The sequence below is a fragment of the Staurois parvus genome, unplaced genomic scaffold, assembly GCF_062004578.1.
Source record: "Staurois parvus isolate SC_StPar_1 unplaced genomic scaffold, SC_StPar_1.0 ptg000011l, whole genome shotgun sequence".
Taxonomy (NCBI): domain Eukaryota; kingdom Metazoa; phylum Chordata; class Amphibia; order Anura; family Ranidae; genus Staurois; species Staurois parvus.
Window position 1 is genome coordinate 14,475,061 of NW_028317807.1, and position 21,093 is coordinate 14,496,153.

The window sequence follows — 21,093 nt, forward strand, 5'->3', positions numbered from 1 at the left end:
GGGACACAACAAGCTAAGGGACATGGCAGCAGCAGATGAGTGGATGCCCGCTAACAGGCGCTGCCATGATGGATCTAAAATGACAGGTGCTCTTTAAATGTAAGGAATCCAACTCATTCTTGCTGGTAGTTAGAATCTTTAATATTTGCAAACCAAATGAAGGTTTCTTTTTTAGACTAAGTGGTCAGGTTAGTAAAACAGCAATATCAGAACCGATTTTAGGTTAATCACACATAGTTGGAGAATTACTCAAAATTCTTTTATTTCATGTTTTTTTCTCATAGTTACTGTGAAATTGTGTGAATGCATCAATGCAGTGCATGTTATCTCAGCTTACAATCATTGAAGGAGTTTACGAAAATGTACATATTGCAGAATATTCAGCCTCATGCTACCTAACTAAGCTCAATTTCACGCTGAATACACTCAATTATTAATGTATCTTAAAATAGAAAACTATCTTTAGATAGATTTTTTTTTACTCCAAAAAGCATTTTATTAAAATAAATCCGATTTAAATTAAAAAAAAAAAAAAAAAAAAAAAAGATTTTTATCCAACCTGCAAGCATTAACTGATGGATTGGCTAAGAAATTCCTCGTTCTCAATTATTATACATGGTTTATATAGCACTAACAGTTTACGCAGTGCTTTACAACATAAGGGCAGACCGTACAATTACAATACAAATTAATACAAGAGGATTTGGAGGGCCCTGCTCATTAGCGCTCTCAATGACAATGAAAGGGTGGAGAAATCCAGTGTGATTCCTGATAACCTTACTGCCCACATGGGATGCATTATCCAATATGTAACAACTTATAAGTGCAATTATTATTCGTTACACCTTGCAACTGCTAAGGTAAAATGTGATACCAGGTATTACAAGCAGATGGCTCTACAGGTGAAATGGAATCTCTGGATATGCTGGAGGCAAAAATGTCAGTTAAACAGTAATGTATGCCAAAAAAACAAAAAAAACAAAAAAAAAAAAACCCTTTTAAATAATTTTGCCTATCTTCACCTGGTTCTGTGCGCAGCCATGTGTAATTCTTGCATCAGTTGCCCTGCAGACTCCGGCTCTCTCATGGCTGCTTTCTGCAATGCTTTCCGGAATGTGTGGCGATATTTCTTATGACACGATTCTGCTCGCTCCAGGCGGCAGAGGTGCTTGTATTTCTGTTGAAAATAAGTGCAAAGTTGTGCAACCCTGGAGCTCCTGCTATTTGCTTCTTCAGCATCATACCTACAATATAGGAGGAAAAACAATAGAAAATTAGAGAGAGTATGTACAGATGTTGTACATGAAACTTCTTGTTATGGATGTAGAATTAAAACTATTTTAAAAGAGGAATTAATCTCCACTGCTGGTAGCCAGTGTTTTCTCTACAATATGTACAGTCAGGTCCATAAATATTGGGACATCGACACAATTCTAACATTTTTGGCTCTATACACCACCACAATGGATTTGAAATGAAATGAACAAGATGTGCTTTAACTGCAGACTGTCAGCTTTAATTTGAGGGTATTTACATCCAAATCAGGTGAATGGTGTAGGAATTACAACAGTTTGCATATGTGCCTCTGATGGTTCGGCCATCTTGGCTGGACCAATATTACATAGCTAACACACAGACACAAGAAAATTAATTCATCCTGGCAGATGCCTGAATTGCACACTGAACAGCACATGCGCTCAGTGTACATTTAGAATAAACATTGTGTGCAGGTAGGCATGAAACTTTTTTGCACACACAGATCAATAAAAATCTTCCTGCCAAATACACCCTTTCACACGATGCACTACCATTCATTCTTGCCAATAGTTGCACCTTGTTTGGTTATGCAGTCCATTCAAATAAAGAGGCTACCACACCAACCCATGGCATAATGCTTATGCACGACCTGGCAAGCCAAATTTTTATTTCCGCATAGATTTTTTTAAAAGGTTTATTTTTGGTTCACAATGATTTAGGGCCACAGAATATGGTGGCAGTTTAATTTTTATTTTGAATGATGTTTGTACAAAGGTTTATCAAATATATATTTCTATATATTAAAAAAAAAAATACAATACAATAAATAATAGTGCACACAAACATAATCAGATGTTCTTTTTTGTAAATTATAAATGGTGAGGCTTTGAACAAATGGCCTCCATACAGTATATGCCAGGCCTCAATTACAGTTGTGTTGAAAATAGTGTGTTGAAAAAAGTTAATAAAGCGCAAAATCCTTCTAATAGCTTTTATTTCCATACACACAAATGCATTGGGAACACTACACATTCTATTCCAAATCAAAACATGAAGAAAAATATATCAAAATTGTGTTGTTCCTCTCAAAAAATTGAAGAAAAGTGAATATTAGACTGTTCAAAAAAATAGCAGTGTTTGTATTCTTCTTTACAAACTCAAACATTCACTATATGAACTGAAAAATTTTTGAAGATTTTGCTTTCCTTTGAATCACTTAATGAATATTTAGTTGTATAAGCACTGTTTCTGAGAACTGCTGTACATCTGTGTTGCATGGAGTCAGCCAACTTCTGGCACCTGTGAACAGGTATTCCAGCCCAGGATGATTGGACTACATTTCACAGTTCTTCTCTATTTCTTGGTTTTGCCTCAGAAACTGCATTTTTGATGTCATCCCACAAGTTTTCTATTGGATTAAGATCCGGGGATTGGGCTGGCCACTCCATAACGTCAATCTTGTTGGTCTGGAACCAAGATGCTGCACGTTTACTGGTGTGTTTGGGGTCGTTGTCTTGAACACCCATTTCAAGGGCAATTCCTCTTCAGCATAAGGCAGCATGACCTCTTCAAGTATTCTGATGTATTCAAACTGATCCATGATCCCTGGTATGCGATAAATAGGCCCAACACCGTAGTATGAGAAACATCCCCATATCATGATGCTTGCGCAACCATGCTTCACTGTCTTCACAGTGTACTGTGGCTTGAATTCAGTGTTTGGGGGTCGTCTGACAAACTGTCTCCGGCCACTAGACCCAAAAAGAACAATCTTACCTTCATCAGTCCACAAAATGTTGCTCCATTTCTCTTTAGGCCAGTGATTGTGCTCTTTGGCAAATTGTAACCTCTTCAGTACGTCTTTTTTTCAACAGTGGGACTTTGCGGGGGCTTCTTGCAGATAGCTTGGCTTCACATAGACGTCTTCTAATTGTAACAGTACTCACAGGTAACTTTAGACCTTCTTTGATCTTCCTGGAGCTGATTGTTGGCTGAGTCCTTGCCATTTTGGCTATTCTTCTATCCATTCGAATGGTAGCTTTTCGCTTTCTTCCACGTCTTTCAGGTTTTGGTTGCCATTTTAAAGCATTTGCGATCATTTTAGCTGAACAGCCTATTATTTTCATGTTTTCCCCTCTCCAATCAACTTTTTAATCAAGGTACGCTGTTCTTCTTAACAATGTCTAGAACGACCCATTTTCCTCAGAATTTCAGAGAGAAATGCACTGTAACCAGCAAGTACAACATTTGCTGCCTTCCTTCCTTAAATAAGGGCAATAATTGCCACCTGTTTTTCAAAGAATGAATGACCTCACTAATAGAACTCCACACTGCTATTATTTTGAACATGCCCCTTTCAATTAGTGATTCAATTACACAGAATCAGCAGCATGCATGTCATGACTGTTGGGTCTGTTGGATTTCTATTACTCTACTACACCTGCTAGTAAATTATTTGCCATGTAGAAATATAATTTCTACCAAAAACAGTGATCAGGTTAGTGTTGTCTGACTGCTATTATTTTGAACACAACTGTACATTCACACCTCAGTGTACAATCCTGACATCCCCCTGTGCTAGAATGAATTTATGTAACCCTGAGTGGGCCAATCAAGATGGCAGTAGATGCCAAGCATATAAGATAAAAAAATATATATAACTAACCCAAATCACAGGCTACCAATTGAGCCATTTCTAAGTGCTCTCAGAAATGTTTTAGATATACTCTGTGTCAAAGAACTGCACAGTATCATGCCAGCACAATATACAGTATATCCTCCAAGCCCTCACGGCCCATTCAAACCAGAATGCAGTGCTCTGTGATGCATGTATCTTTCATGTTGTGAGCCACATTGCATTAGGCAGTCCATCAAAAAACGTATTGTGCTTTTCTCCATTTTAGCACACAAGCATTTTGGAGACCCAGTTGGGTTCTATTCACAATGAATGGTATTGTGAATGGCACCCCAATGTGCATTGGTGTGCTGCGGTGCTATACACAATAAATGGCACAGCAGCATTTACTATGCACAAATTACTAATGCACATTAGTGCAACACATGTGGTGTGAATGGGCTCTCAGGAGACCTGAAGTAGAAAATGTTTTACAAAACTGAAAGGCATTTCAGCATAAAATTCTAGCAGACATGTTTAAAGGGTCTTGGTACCAAAGCTGGAGCAGAAAGTTAATCAATAAAGTGGAATTCTTGCTTAACACTAACTAGTCTTAAGAATGATCCCATCCACTTCTGCTACCTATACCGCCTGTGTTATAAACTTGTGTATAAGTACCTATTTTTAGTCCACTCTGGTCTGGTCACGTGATCCCTTGCATTAGTGAGCGGCAGCTGCAGGGGAGAGGAGGAGTGCTAGAAAATGGCTAGAGACTTAAAGGATCCATGACATCACCCATAGGCTCCCATGTCCCAGCTGTTGTCAGCACACCTTCCTCTGTCCTGGAAGCAGCCCCTGACTGACACAGGGCAGCCAGAGCCGCATATTAACTTTATACATCTTGTTTACACAGGTTAGGCTGCACAGGCAGAAGGAGGCTTTTTTAAGACTGGTAAGGGTTAGGCTGGACTTCTACGTTAATTCAGAAATAGTGACGATCAGCTTCTTGAATGCTTTTAAATAGCTTATGAACTTTAACTACCAATGAATATTTGATTGCTAGGATTTGCTCAAATAAGGTGGGTAATTACTACTGCTGTAATTATTCCATTGAACGGTTGTCAGATGTATATTTGCCCAAAGTGACTGTCACTTTAAACAAGAGGTTAGCAGGTATAAAGTGTAGGTGATCAGAAGCTCATACCTATAGCACCTATGGTGCCAGATATGTCTGAATTCCAGGCTGTTCTGAACTGAAAAGATCAGGCACATCCTAGTAGTGACAGAGCATGTCTGCTCTTCCGACATCTTACACATTCTTATTTACAAATGAGCCAGCCTATCATTGTGTTGGTAGCTCAAACCTTAGAAATACACAATCAAGATCAGAAGAGAAGTCAGAGATAAATTTAAAAAAAAAAAAAAAAAAACCAAGTTACACTTACGGTAACGTCTTTTCCAGGAGTCTTTCAGGCCAGCACTCTGAGAGACCTCGGCTCCTCCCCATCTGAGGAAACACCTCCACCTACAATAAAAAAGCTCCACTCCCCTCTGACCTCAGTTCTCCAAGCATCCTCCGGTCATCTGGGGAGACACAATGCGAGACAACATAATCATAATAAGCCATCTTCACATAACCAATATCAACAGTGGGTGGGAAACCGGTGCTGGCCTGAAAGACTCCTGGAAAAGACGTTACCGTAAGTGTAACTTGGTTTTTCCCCTACCGTCTTTCAGGCCAGCACTCTGAGAGGATAAGCGAGTACTCACCCTTCGGGCGGGCTAACTGCTTGTAAGACCTTACGACCAAAGTCCTGCTCCTGCACCGAGACCAGGTCCAGTCTGTAATGCTTGGCAAATGTGTCATAGCTGGACCATGTTGCCGCTCTGCAAATCTGCCCTGGGGAAACCCCTGCTAACTCTGCCTGGGTAGCCGCCACAGCTCGGGTGGAATGTGCCTTGATACCCTCCGGGACCTCCAGGCCTTCTGCCTGATATGCTCCTGTAATCGCCAGCCGCAGCCAGCTGGCCAGCGTCCTTCTAGACGCCTTCTTGCCTCTTCTAGCCCCCTTAAAAAAAAAACAAAAAGGGATTCGGTGCTTCTGAACTCCCTAGATTTCTCTAGATACTGGAGAACGCACCTTCTGACATCTAAACAGTGATACCTCTCCTGATCTACCCCCACCGGGTCAGGAAAAAATGAGGGAAGGACAATGTCCTGTTCCCTCTGGAAACTCCGAGCTACCTTCGGAATGAAGGACGGGTCTGGTCTGAAAACGATCCTGTCTGAAAAAATACGGAGATAGGGTGTTCTGATCGAGAGGGCCTCCATCTCACACACCCTCCTCGCCGTGGTAATCGCCACCAGAAAAGCAGTCTTAATGGTGAGCTCACCTATCGGACAGGACTCCAAGGGCTCGAATGGAGCCCTAGTCATCCCCCCGAGCACCTTGGCCAAATCCCACACTGGAAATGGTCTGGACCTCGGAGGCCTCTGCCTCACCAGAGCTTTGAAAAACCTACTCACCAACGCCTCCCTGGCCAGGGGCGTCTCCAAGAACACACTGAGGGCCGAGACCTGGCCCTTGAGCGTGCTGACAGACAATCCCTTGTCCGCTCCCGCCTGCAGGAATTCCAACACAGAAACCAAACTATGGGTTGCCACAGCTGTCCGGTCACACCAGGCTGTAAAGCAACCCCAGACCCTACCATAAATGGCCTGGGTCTCCTCCTTCCTACTGGCCAGTAATGTCGCCACCACCCTAGGCGAGAACCCCTTTTCTAAGAGGAGCTGCTGCTCAGAAACCAGGCCGTTAACCGCAATCTTCCTATGCTGGGGCAAAGAACCGGCCCCTGTGTTAACAAATCCACTCTTGGAGGCAGCTCCCAGGGTGGACGAGAGGCCAAACTCTTCAGGGTCGCAAACCACGCCCGCCGCGGCCAGAAGGGAGCTATCAGTATTAACGAGGTCCCCTCTGTCCTGAATTTCCTCAGGACCAGGGGGAGCAAAGGAACCGGGGGAAAGGCGTAACAAAGCCGGTAGTCCCACCTCTGACCTAATGCGTCCACCGCTCTGGACCCGTCCCAGCGGGATAGAGAGAAGAAATTTGGGACCTTGTTGTTCCTTCCGGAGGCAAAAAGGTCCACATCCGGGGATCCCCACCTTCGCACAATCTCCTGAAAGACATCGGGGTTCAAGGCCCATTCCGACTCCCTGAGCCGAGTCCTGCTCAGGAAGTCTGCCTTCTGGTTCAGCTCCCCCTTTAAGTGTATCGCAGACAGGGACGCCAAATTCAGTTCTGCCCAGGACAACAGTGTCGCCGCTAAGGCCCCGAGGGCCTTGCTCCGCGTCCCTCCCTGCCTGTTTATATAAGCCACTGCCGTGGCATTGTCCGTCAGGACACGCACGTGCCGGCCCCTGACCTCCGCCTGGAAGGAGTGCAGAGCCTCCCACACTGCCCTCAATTCCTTCCAATTCGAGGATTTGTCCTTCTGCCCTAAGGACCATTCCCCCTGAGTCACCAAATTTCCCAGGTGGGCTCCCCAGCCCCTGGCGCTGGCATCCGTAGTGACCTCCGCGGAAATCGGAAAGCACCACAACAGCCCCTGAGTTATGCTGGACGATCTCCTCCACCACCATAGAGACCTTTTCACACTGGGGGGCACCAAGACCCTGCGTTCTAGGGAGTGACACTTCCTGTCCCAAACCCTCAGGATCCACAACTGGAGGGGACGCATATGCAGACCTGCCCACTGAACTGCCGGAATGGACGCTGTCAGCAATCCAAGTACCGACATGGCCTGTCTTATGGACATCGACCTGCTCCCCTGCAGTAATCTGACTCCGGCCTCCAACTTGGTGACCTTTTCCAAAGTCAGGCTGGTCTTTTGGTCTACCGAGTCTAGAGTGTAGCCCAAGTAAATCACCTTCTGAGAAGGCACCAGGCAGGACTTCTCCAGATTCAAAACCCACCCCAAGCTTTCCAGATGGTTCCTCACTATAACCAGGTCTTGCCGTAAGTGAGCCTCTGAATCTGCGAAGAGCAGCAAATCGTCCAGATAGGCCACCACTGAAATCCCCCTCAAGCGGATAGAAATCAGTGCCTCCGACAGAACCTTGGTGAATACTCTTGGCGAGGAGGAAAGGCCGAATGGAAGAGCCCTGAACTGCCAGTGTCGAATTCCTTCCTCCCCCCCCACTGCCAACCTGAGGAACCTCTGAGAGGCTTCCGCCACGGGCACGTGTAGGTAGGCGTCCTTCAAGTCTATGGATGCCATGAATGCACCTGGTGGGATTAGGGACCTGATTGTAAAAATGGAATCCATGCGGAACCTCCGGTAACGTACTGACTTGTTCAAGGGTTTCAGGTTCAAAATCAGTCTGAACGCCCCAGACGGCTTTTGAACCACAAACACATGGGAATAAACTCCCTTCCCTCGCTCCGCTACCGGAACCCTGGAGATGACCCCCTGGGACTCCAGAATCTCCAAAGCGCCCACCAGAGCCGCGTCCTTCGTCGGATCCCTTGGACGGGTCGTCACTAGAAAAGTCTCGGGTGGCGGTCTCAGAAATTCTAACCGGTAACCCCTTCGGATGACATCCAAAATGAAGGGGCTGGTGACCACGGCTTCCCACTGTGGGAGGAATGCCGCCAATCTTCCCCCCACAGGAGGAACCAAGTCACCTTGGTTTTTGGGGCTGCTCAGGAGGGCGAAAAATCGCCCCCCCTCTTCCCCTACCTCTCTGTCCAGCCGACCTACCCTGACCAGGCGGTCGCAGGCTCAGCCTCTTTGCCGGGCGGGCCTTCCGTGTCCCCCCCTCCTGCATTTTCCTCTTGAGGGGGAAGGACTTTTTCCTATCAGCTGTCCGGTCCAATAATTCCTCCAACCCCGGGCCGAACAGACAGTCTCCTGTGAGGGGGATGCCGCATAACCTAACTTTTGAAGTGATGTCCCCCTGCCATGTCTTTAGCCACAGCGCCCTTCTGGCTGAATTGGTCAGGGCAGCAGACCTGGCCCCCAATCTCACCGACTCTGCGGAAGCATCCGCAATATACCCCACTCCTTGCAAAAGGGTCTCAAAAGAGGCCAAGATTTTTTCCTTGGGAGAGTCTGCCACAATATGGGCCTGTAATTGCGTAAGCCAATACTCTAAGTTCCTGGCTACCACTGTCGTAGCCATGGCCGGTTTCAGGTTGTACAGGGTCGAGTCCCAGGCCTTCCTAAGGAGAGACTCTGCCCTTCTGTCCAATAAGTCCGGTAAGACCCCCATGTCCTCAAACGCTAGGTCAGTTCTCCTGGTTGTTTGGGAAAAGGCCGCGTCTAGCCTGGGGCTCTTGTTCCAGACCGCCTCCGGGTCTTCCGAAAACGGAAACCTCCTCCTCAACGCTTTTGAGAAGAACGGTTTCCTTTCCGGGTCTTGCCACTCCTTCTCCTCCACCACCATTCTTAATCGTGTCTACCAAAATGTCATGCACAGGAAACATTCTGTGCTGGTGCTCCTCCAATCCCTGATACATTTGGTCGTGGAGAGATAAGGCCTTAACCTCCTCCTTAATGTCCAGGGTTTCGTATATAGCCCCCAGGAGCTCATCAACCTCCTCTAGGGTCAACTTATACCGGGAGGGGCCCCTCCCTTCCTCTGAGGGACCCTCACCCGCTGATTCCTCCTCAGACTGGGAGTCCCCCACTGGTTCCTCCCCAGTCATAAGGGGTTCCCGACGACTCACCGAAGCCACCTGGGGGGGGGGGGGGGAAGTGTAGGTAATGGGAGGGCAAACCTCTCCATGAGGGACTTGAAGGAGTCGAAGGTGGTAGCCAACTCCTTCACTGACCTAGCTAGGTCCCCCTGTTCCGGCTTCTCCTCCCTCACCAACCCCTGTATACATGGGCCACAAAGAACCTTTCGCCAAGATTCTTTTAGAACTTCCTTACAGGAAGGGCATCTCCGCTTGGGCTCCTGGTGCCTAAGTTTAGCTCGGGCCTTGCCCTGCAAGACACAAAAGAAAAGGGGGGGGGGGGGGAAGCCCAATCAGTCCGACACTAAACACCCCCCCCCCCCCCCCCTGCTTCCCGGCAGAGCAACAAGGGCCTGAAAAACCGCAGACCCCTTGCCCTACCTTCTGCTAGGGGCCCACAGGTAGGGGAGGCCTCACTGAGGCACCTTACCTGCGACTGGCTGGTGCTGGCATCTCCTGGTCCCGGTGCCTCCGACATCCCGTACCGGAGGGTGGTCGCCTGGTGCAGGTCTGTCCCCCAGACCGCTGTGCACCGCACCGCCACATTCGAATTTCGCGCCGCCGTGGTGTGAAGGCCGCGACCGGAAGCGGAAGTCGCGGCCCTGGGCGAAGCCCCGCCCCTTCCGCCGGAAACCGCCGTCTCCCGACGTCCGGCCCGGCAAAGCCCTCAGACCGCCAGCATGGGAAGGAGCGGAACTCCCCCCGATCCTCCCCAGACCTCACCACGGCCACCCCGACACCCCCCCTCGCCGGAGGGGGCCGGGGGGCGAAGAGCAGGTAAGTGCCCTGTCCCGTCCCCCGGGATGCACTCTCACTGCTGGCAGCCTGCCCTGGGAGGATATGCAGCCGGACACTCCGGCCTTCACTCCCGGCTGCGTCGGGCCTCACAGCCGGCTATCCGGCCCTCGGCTCCCCTATCGTCCTCCTGCGCCTCCTCGTGTCTCCCCACCGGAGGAAACACCTGAACTGAGGTCAGAGGGGAGTGGAGCTTTTTTATTGTAGGTGGAGGTGTTTCCTCAGATGGGGAGGAGCCGAGGTCTCTCAGAGTGCTGGCCTGAAAGACGGTAGGGGAAAATCATATCATATCATATAAAAAGGTCATATCAAAACAGCAACAGGTTTCGGTGCCAACACAGGATACACAATGAGTAACTTGAGTGCAGTTGCTGTCCAGGCTCCATTCGGTCTTTAGACCTGCACACTGAGCTTATAAAACACTACTTTTACAGGTGTTTGTGGGCGTTTTTTTTAACATGTAAATGCACCTCTATTTATTACAGGTACTTATATAGCGCCGTCAATTTACGCAGAGCTTTACATATATATTGTACATTCACATCAGTCCCTAACCCTCAAGGGGCGTACAATCTAAGGTCCTTAACTCACATTCATACATACACATGCTAGGGCCAATTAACCTACCAGCATGTCTTTGGAGTGTGGGAGGAAACTGGAGTTGCCGGAGGAAACCCACGCAGGCAAAGGGAGAACATGCAAACTCCAGGCAGGTGGTGCCGTGGTTGGGATTCGAACCAATGACCCTAGTACTGCCAGGCGGAAGTGCTAACTATTTAGCCACTGTGCTGCCCTATGTTAGCCTAGGTTACCATGCACACATATGCAGTTACAGAAGAGAAATGTTTAGAAAAACACAACACAACACACACACTTTTAACAGAAAATAAAATGCTGAATGTGCCTAATATATGTAAACACGTGTTAACGTATGTATAGTCTAGGCACATTTAGCATTTGAGGATTTATTTCTTTCAATGGCCAAAATAACTATTCTGGTCAATGGAGACAATGAACACTCAAATGATTGACACACCTAAATGTGTGTGCAAAAACACGGCTTTAAAATGGTTGTAAAGACTCAAATATTTTTACCTTCATGCAGGGTTAAAAACCTTCTGTGTGCAGCAGGCCCTCTAATATTTACCTGAGCCTCGTCCATCGATGAGCCTCCTATCCATGATGCGCACAAGAACAGCAGTTCTCCGGGTACTGTTCCTCCTCATTGGCGGAGACAGCAGCAGAAGCCACTGCTCCTGCTACTGTTAATCACAGCCAATGAGCAAACGAGGAGAGAGCAGGGCCAAACCGCGCTAGTGTGTGTATGGACACACAGAACAGTGGCTCAGGAGCAAACTTGCCAGCTGCCTCTAAATTTAAAATAAAATTTTTTTTTTTTTATCGTGCCAGGAGAAAAGGCATCCAGGGGAGGAAAAAAAATGTCCTGTGTGTACATATGGCCTAAACCTGGAAAACAATAAGTATCAGTCATACAAACAACTGTCACTGAATAGAATGTGTCAACATTGCACAGAACTTAGTCACTATATATAAAATCAGTCACTGTAACTAATCTCACCAACCGTCTTAGTGATTGATGTCACTGTACAGAATCCCCCAGCGACTTAATTATGCCATCGTATATATTCTCTCAATGTATATACCTACAACAATAGGCAACACCATAGTATATATTGATACAGACTGTCAGATAGAAAAATATCCCCCAATTATTACAAGTGAAACTGTATACGTTTAACACAACATATCATGCGTCAGGTGGGAGGTGATGATGGCAGTGCTATTATCTGAAGGAAGCGATATATTCTCTCCCCCACAGATGCTCTCAGTAGGAACTATTATTTTTATGCTTTCACAGGAGTCATGCGTGTATTTAAATAGGGTGGATCTATCCTTACCCTAATCCTTCCCTTCGCCTGTTCTTTAATCAGCTACTTGGTTTGCAGCTGTCACTCAAATAAGAAGGGAGTTTACAACTAAAGGAGAAAGTGTAGAAAACCTAGGACTTCTGAGCTATGGAGCCAACAGAGATGAAGCCAAGAGGTCATAGAGAATTCCAATTCAACTACTATGCCTGCACAGCAGCTGGAAGATCTTCTAAACAATGAACAAGACACACAATTTAGCAAGTATGTATGCATGCAATATTCTTGCAAAAAAAGAAAATAAAATCCGGACAGTCCAGACAAGATATTCCACACTCCTTGATAAAGGCAAAAGGTTTATAACCCTGGTCAGATTTTTTGTTGCCATTGGGGAGATTTACCTTTGACTGTTTTGGCTAAGAGACAGAGTAGAGGAAATCATTTCAAATTAATGGAATTCCTTGGGAACCCCATTAGAAGATTCTCCCTCTGTTACTTTTCTGGGGACAACCCAAAAGTTAGGATTTTCTTTTTCTTTTACTTTCAATGAGAATGGTAAACAGGAAAAATAGGGTGCATCTCCCTAATGAGGGTGTTCTAATCCATCTCCAGTCTGTCCAAAACTAAACATTTTATAGTCTATAGTTATACTTTGAGACTTTTGTTAAAAAAAATAAATAAATAAATATTCATAATCTTCTGGTATCAATCTCTCCTTTAATTTGTCATCATAGAGGTAATGATGCATGTCGGACTTGCGTCTCTTTATATTTCTGCCTGTCAGATACACTATAAATTTACAGCAACCAATCCAAATTAGAGTGTCTGGATCTGTAAAGAAGAATTTCTTGTTGCTTTGTATGGTTTATTACATTAGACGCCACAGAAAAACCTACTTTTTGCAGTCACGTTGGAGACTCTCTCGGAATGACCATGCAACTTGATATGGAGATTCTCTATCTGATTCGTCTTGTTCCTCTCCACTATCTTCTGACCAATCCAGCCCTGTTGGAGGAAAAAGAAAAAAAAAAAAAAATTTCAGCACCTTTTAATGAAACAACCTGAGTCTTTAAATCATTCCCTACCCTTGAGGAGTGCCTTGGATCCTAGACCCAAGCTACACACACAAGACTTCTACTTGTGTCCAGTGCCCAAGCAGAGATTGAGCCCAGCCACATCCTGGTTATTAAAAATTGTCATATGCCAGGAGGCATTTACTGCACACTAAAGTTCTGGCATTCGAGAGCTGAGAGACTGGGGATATGGTTTAGCATCAGGAATTCCAGCTCAACTTTGGTAGAAGCTGAGGCACCATGTGCAGCCTAGGTAAAAAAAAAAAAAAAACACAACAACACACAACCCAAGGAACCAACCTACAGGCCAACTCATATACTTTCAGGCATCATAAGGTGCCTATACTTCAGCAGTGTTACCTTAGATATTTTTCATCTTCTTAAAGTGAACCTGACCTGGCCTGACATAATTGCTTGGCCATGTGAAAAGACTGGTTTACATAAAAAGGACCATTTGGGAAGATCCAAATATTCTGACAAAGTACACAGAAATACTACGTTAAGTAAACCTGATCACAGTTCTATTGAGAAAGCATCTGTGTCTTCACTAAACATTTTAAAATGTGCCAAATGTTTGTATGTATTCTGTTCATACTGCGGACTAAGCAAGCAAATCAAAGAACATAGCAGAGACCAACATATCACTTTACTCACTGAGCACATTTCTGATTTAAAAATCAGAAAACCCAAATGGAAAGAGCTAAAAAGAAAAGCTGTATGCATTACCTTGTAAAACACAGCATTTGATTCTACAGGTAAATGATTGCTCTTAAAGCCCAACTCCAGCCAAAAATTTCTAACATTTTAGATATCATGAGGAAGGGTTAGAAATGAGTGTGTGCCCATTGAGGAAAATTATTCCTATGCCCTGTCTTTTTCTTTTTAGGTCTTTGTCTGTTCCAGGGATACTAGAATAGACTGCCTGCTGCTGCATTTGTGCAGTCCTTTTTTTCCCCATTCACCCTAATAGAGACAAAAGGTCAGGCACAGAACCGCACAGCTTTTAAGAGGACCACAGTGCCAACCAGCATAACCAAGAGTAGCTTGGGGCTCCTGAAACAGGTGGGTCATTATTGACCTACGTAAAAGAGGAAATAGTTAGCACTCAATGGAGAAGGCAGGTCAGTTAGGAATGATTTGAGAGCACAGTTACCTTTTAAAAGGGAATTAAACTTCCTGTTTTGACTGGGGAATCTGCAACCTTTCCTTTCAATGCCCACTGCATAGAACAAAAGACCTGATCTTGTGGCCAAGTACAGACAGGTTTTATCCCTGACCAGCTTACAGCACATACAGATTCCCAGACTTTAATGTGGCATAAACAGAGACTTAGGCTGGCCATACATTATACAATTCTCTTGAGATTTATTTAGATTTACCAAAAACCATATAATACGAGGTCAAACCTAACAACACTTTCAATTGTATCCAATTAGGCAGGCCCTTGCACTACATAGTTGAAGGTAAATCTAAAGGAAATTGGGCAGAAAAATGTATAGTGTATGGCCAGCGTAACTTTCACTGGAGAAATCTCCCACCTCTCTATATAATTGCAACAGGAAAGTACCTGCGCCAACATTCAGATCTTTACAGAGCTTTGAGCTGCTACTCCGACATGTCTGCAGCACATCTGGGGGCAGAGGCACCAATAAAACATTTCCCAGTAAGCTAGAAACTCAGGTTTTTCTTGGGTTCTGTGTCCTCATTGAGGAGAACAGGAAGCTCAGGAAAATTTCCTTTAAAAAAAAGGTAAAAACAGGCAGCATTTAAAATCTCACTGGCCACTAACGAGGTGGATGGAGGAATCCCTTCCCTCTGCACCTGCCTCTGTCAGAATACACTGATCTGTGACTGCAGCATTCAATGATCGAAGAAAAATTTCCAATATGCCCTTTAAAAAACAGAAGACTATTAAACAATCAACTTCTTTCAAGTAGAGATGGCCACATACTGATTGAAAATTGTCAGGTTCCTACCTTACCTGCCAAAATTTTAATCAGTGTATGGCCAGCTTTAGACTCTGACCTTTCTCCAATATACACAAAACTTCAAAATTGACCGGGAGTTGGGATTTAATTACACTTCCATGTCAGTGTTCAGACTTACCCAAATGCGGGAACAAATCGGTTTCTAGTTGCCGTTTTTGTGTGCACAGTTTCATCAGTCGCTGCAACCGACTGACACAGGAGGAATAGGTTGGTAAGGCTGTGGCAGTCACCTGGATTTTGTCAGATTGTGGTGGGTCTGTAGAGAGCGGTGGGGCAGATAGAGGTCTCTTATTAGACAAATTTTTTGTTTGTGCTAATGTGTGCATTACGGGTGATGCTCCCTGTACTGGTAAGCTGGTATTCTGAGGTTGAGGTGACGTACAAGTCAGGCTCTGCGTTAGCCCAGTAGATTTCAGCGATGTTGGTACAGGCTGTACCAGCATTTGCTGGTCTTGAAGAGACAAAGGTTGCAGCTGAGAAGGTGCAGGGTGAGGACTAAAGTGCTCTTGATGAACTTTTAAAATCTCCGACTCTTTCTGACGCTGTCGATTCTGTGCCAGCTTGCTCTGCAACTTCTTCTTTATAGATGCCCCTTTCCTAAGCTCTTCCTCTTCCTCCTCCACAGTAAAAGAATCATCCAAGTCTGTTTCCAGGTAATGGAGGGGAAGCCTGGCCCCAGGAGGGGAAAGGGTCATCCCATCCAGTCCATTGGGCATCTTCAAGGCCAGGGTGGGCACTGTTAAACTGAAGGCCACAGTTTCCATTTGATTCCTAGCCTTTACTTCCTCCAGTGCATCATTTTTTTTCTTCCTTTCTTTTTTGGGGATAAAGCCGAGTACCTGCAGGTGACTGTTGCAGTACCTTGTAAATAAAGAGAGTAGAATCAATACCAGTGCTGCATCAGCAATAAATGTGTAATTGCATGGTCTAACTAAGGTAAGAAGATTGTAGATTTTAGGTCCAATTAATGCCAGTAGTACACGAAAACGGTCCCTGTACTCACTGATCTAAAAATAGTCCTGCTGCTGGCCAATTTCTATTAAATTCTCAAGAATTAGGAGACAGTAAATGATACAGTAGTGAAATGTTTTAGGACAACAATTTTAAATGAGGGCTGAAATGTACTAGAGATGAGCACAAGCAAGTGCTTTTAAAAAAAGGCACAGGCAAGTGCTTTAATAAAATATATATCTATATCCGCCCATATTTACTAGCAACAAAGAACAAATAAACTAAAAGGGATAGGGGTGCCAGGAATGCGATCAATATAATTTGAGGTAGCTTTGGTGCACACTTTTTGCACCAAGTTTTTTTTTTCCCTTCCAAATGATGCAGCAATGTGCTACAAACATAAGATCACACAGATGGCCAGAAAAAAGAAAAAAAAAAAAGGAGAAGGAGGAGGAGAAGGAGAAAGGTGGAGGAGAAGGAGAAAGGAGAAAGAGAAGGAGAAAGGAGGAGGAGGAGGAGGACAAGGAGAAAGGAGGAGAAAGGAGGAGGAGGAGGAGGACAAGGAGAAAGGAGGAGAAAGGAGGAGGAGGAGGAGGACAAGGAGAAAGGAGGAGAAAGGAGGAGGAGGAGGAGGACAAGGAGAAAGGAGGAGGAGGAGGAGGAGGAGGACAAGGAGAAAGGAGGAGGAGGAGGAGGAGGAGGAGGAGGACAAGGAGAAAGGAGGAGGAGGAGGACAAGGAGAAAGGAGGAGGAGGAGGAGGAGGAGGAGGACAAGGAGAAAGGAGGAGGAGGAGGAGGAGGACAAGGAGAAAGGAGGAGGACAAGGAGAAAGGAGGAGGAGGAGGAGGAGAAAGGAGGAGGAGGAGGACAAGGAGAAAGGAGGAGGAGGAGGAGGAGGAGGAGGAGGAGGACAAGGAGAAAGGAGGAGGAGGAGGAGGAGGACAAGGAGAAAGGAGGAGGAGGACGACGAGGAGGACAAGGAGAAAGGAGGAGGAGGACGACGACAAGGAGAAAGGAGGAGGAGGAGGAGGAGGAGGAGGAGGAGGAGGAGGAGGACAAGGAGAAAGGAGGAGGAGGAGGAGGAGGAGGACAAGGAGAAAGGAGGAGGAGGAGGAGGAGGAGGAGGAGGACAAGGAGAAAGGAGGAGGAGGAGGAGGACGACGACAAGGAGAAAGGAGGAGGAGGACGACGACAAGGAGAAAGGAGGAGGAGGACGACGACAAGGAGAAAGGAGGAGGAGGAGGAGGACGACGACAAGGAGAAAGGAGGAGGAGGACGACGACAAGGAGAAAGGAGGAGGAGGAGGACGACGACGACAAGGAGGAGGAGGACAAGGAGAAAGAGGACAAGGAGGAGGAGGAGGAGGAGGACAAGGAGGAGGAGGAGGAGGAGGACAAGGAGGAGGAGGAGGAGGAGGACAAGGAGGAGGAGGAGGAGGAGGAGGAGGAGGAGGACAAGGAGGAGGAGGAGGAGGAGGACAAGGAGGAGGAGGACAAGGAGAAAGGAGGAGGAGGAGGAGGAGGACAAGGAGGAGGAGGACAAGGAGAAAGGAGGAGGAGGAGGAGGACAAGGAGAAAGGAGGAGGAGGAGAAAAAGAAGAAGGAGAAAAAGAAGGAAGGAGGAGAAAAAGAAGGAAGGAAGGAGGAGAAAAAGAAGGAAGAAGGAGGAGAAAAAGAAGGAAGGAGGAGGAGAAAAAGAAGGAAGGAGGAGGAGAAAAAGAAGGAAGGAGGAGGAGAAAAAGAAGGAAGGAGGAGGAGAAAAAGAAGGAAGGAGGAGGAGAAAAAGAAGGAAGGAGGAGGAGAAAAAGAAGGAAGGAGGAGGAGAAAAAGAAGGAAGGAGGAGGAGAAAAAGAAGGAAGGAGGAGGAGAAAAAGAAGGAAGGAGGAGGAGAAAAAGAAGGAAGAGGAGAAAAAGAAGGAGGAGGAGAAAAAGAAGGAGGAGGAGAAAAAGAAGGAGGAGGAGAAAAAGAAGGAGGAGGAGAAAAAGAAGGAGGAGGAGAAAAAGAAGGAGGAGGAGAAGGAGGAGGAGAAAAAGAAGGAGGAGGAGAAAAAGAAGGAGGAGGAGAAAAAGAAGGAGGAGGAGAAAAAGAAGGAGGAGGAGAAGGAGGAGGAGAAGAAGGAGGAGGAGGAGAAGGAGAAGGAGAAGGAAGATGCCGTACTTTGATAAATAAATAAGTAATCCTCCTGCGCTTAATGGAGTGCCTATAGTTATAAGCAGCTCACACTCAGACTGGTACCATATAGTAGAACTAATAAATACAAAAGGGTAGTGCAGCGCTCAATCACACACTTATATCAAATCCAAATAAGTAACAAATAGTATAATAATGCTCTTAAATATATCAAAGAGACACACAAATGATATGAATGAAGCAGAGACACTCTTAAGTAATATCAAAGTGACTAGTATTCAAAAATAGCAATATTTTTGCCCCGCTCACTCCCACTCTATAACATGACCAGTGGGTAGGACTATTCAAGGTGGGTATGCACAGTTCATAAATAGTATGTGGTGGTGTCCAACACAGTAGAAACTTGTGCATTGTGCGTGATCACACAAAACTTCCAGTGCTGGTGAGTGACTCTCCTCCTATGGCTGAATTGCCTCCTCACCATTCAGCCATAGGAGGAGAGTCACTCACCAGCACTGGAAGTTTTGTGTGATCACGCACAATGCACGAGTTTCTACAAGTTTTTTGAATACTAGTCACTTTGATATTACTTAAGAGTGTCTCGGCTTCATTCATATCATTTGTGTGTCTCTTTGATATATTTAAGAGCATTATTATACTATTTGTTACTTTTTTGGATTTGATAGAAGTGTGTGATTGAGCGCTGCACTACCCTTTTGTATTTATGCCGTACTTTGAGCCCCCAATAAGATAAAAAAAAAAAAAAAAAAAAGCAGAAAAGATGTTGCTTTCCCAAATGTATAGTAATCAGAATTAAAAGTACAGCTTCCCACATGACCATAAAGGTGAAGCATGGCCAAAGATTGTTTGGCCACACTTCTCTGGATCACAGGAGTGCACTTATTTTTGCACTTCTGTGACCCAGATTTAGCAGACAGAGGGCTAAAGCCTGCTGTCAATGGATGTCACAGAGCCGGTCCAAGCTCTGCAGGGATCCCAACAATTATGTCAGGATCCACCCAGATGCCTGATCTACACCTGCCTCAGCCTCCTAGCATGCTGCTGAGAGCCTGAGCCAGCCACTATCACCCCCTCCACAGCCCAATGCTCCACTACGCACTGGAAGGGCAGAGTAGAGAGCCTGTGACTGACAGTGAAAATCAAGAACTGAGTGATAAGCGGTCATATGATCACTCATTTCTCTGTCTTAGACCTGGCATCGGACTGATTCTGCAGCCACATAGGGGAGTATAAATGTTTTGTTTTTTTAATGTCGCAGTTCTCAAGTTTCTGCAGATTCTCTTTCTCCAGCTCAGGTCCATACCAAGGTACAGAACGTTGGTTACAAAGCTGGACAAAAGTACAGTGATGTCACTCCAATTTTGCTCAATTGAGAACTACAGTAACCTCTGCCACAGTGGCAGATGGAACTTGTTTTCCCATTCATGTGAATGAATGAACAGCTGTGCTACAAAATTTAAAATTTTACAGGAGATGGCAGGGAGAAGAACCCTCAGGTTTGTTAGGTGTGGGGGGTTTGGGGGTAGATGGTTGTGTCTACAGCCTTTTACCCCTAAATCCCCACACTTACAGAAATATGGGTTCAGCATGAAAACTCAGACCAAATAGGTGGAGTTATTTTTTAAAGAGTTATTTCCACTGATACTCACCATTTCAGCGATCCCCCCCATGATCCTGCCTCTAGCATATTATGACAAATGTCCTCGGGTAACTTCAGCTCTACTTTTAAACAACCATTATTCTACATATACAAATGGATAATGGCAGGTGAGCTGTTTGTCAGCTGATAATAGAGGCAGTTGGACGTACCTACGGTCTTCTGATTTAGGGATGGGATTGGTGCAGCGCTGGCTGTTGTACTTGGCCACATATTCACATTGCTTGAAGGGAGCTGTCTTGTCTTCTAGAACATGTCGGATACAGAAGGCATAGCCATTAAGTCGCCGCTGCTTGCAGAGTTTGGGACTGTAGGAGCATAGGGGCTTATTGTCAACCTCGGAAAAGTGTATGTGTTTGCCTTCATACATCACGTGACTCTGTTCCTTGTGAACATTAGCTGAAAAAAAAAAAGAAAAAAAAAAAAGAAGGTTGGAGGCCAATATTTTATGTAAAAGTGGTTATTAAAGGCAAAATTCCAGGTATGCATATTTCTGCATGGTTACATTGGTCCAGCTGGAACCCATGTAACCATACATGTATTATACCTGTGAATTCCCCATGGAAGCTGGAATCACTGTAGCAGGCATCGCTACTACAGTGATTGCTGCTAGCTTTTGGGTGCTCTGCTGAGCTACTGCCCTGCTGCTTAGTGAACACAGGAGGTCACTTGCTCTGCACAGGCATGAAATGTTCTCCAACTGGACAAGCTGGAGATTGTGATGTCACTGCCCCATCTCTCCACCTCATACAATAAGAGAATGCTTTGCATTAATTGCAAACGCGTAATGTGTCCCTCGAATGAAATACGTGTCAAACGAGCAACCCTTGTGTTCATTTAGCCTAAAGAAAGATGATCAGCTCGGGACCTGGAAGCTAGCGAAGATCACTGTAGTAGCTATACCTACTACAATTTATTTCTAGCTTCCACAGGCAATGTTCAGGTTTTACACATGCATACGTTAAAGTGGAGCTTCACTCTCT

At 45.5% G+C, this 21,093-nt stretch overlaps 1 protein-coding gene across 1 annotated transcript in view; it reads right to left on the reverse strand.

Annotated features, from left to right (window-relative positions):
- Window positions 1-20,490, reverse strand: part of INO80D (INO80 complex subunit D) — a 38,277-nt gene extending 17,787 nt beyond the window's left edge. Inside the window, exons 1-4 of the mRNA XM_089672736.1 lie at window positions 20,263-20,490; window positions 15,470-16,212; window positions 13,187-13,295; window positions 1,023-1,244 (exon numbers count right to left, since the gene is read on the reverse strand). Of these exons, the coding sequence (XP_089528862.1) occupies window positions 1,023-1,244; window positions 13,187-13,295; window positions 15,470-16,212; window positions 20,263-20,480 (1,292 nt within the window). The 5' untranslated portion in view covers window positions 20,481-20,490. The remainder of the gene's footprint in view (window positions 1-1,022; window positions 1,245-13,186; window positions 13,296-15,469; window positions 16,213-20,262) is intronic.
- Window positions 20,491-21,093: the final 603 nt, after the last annotated feature.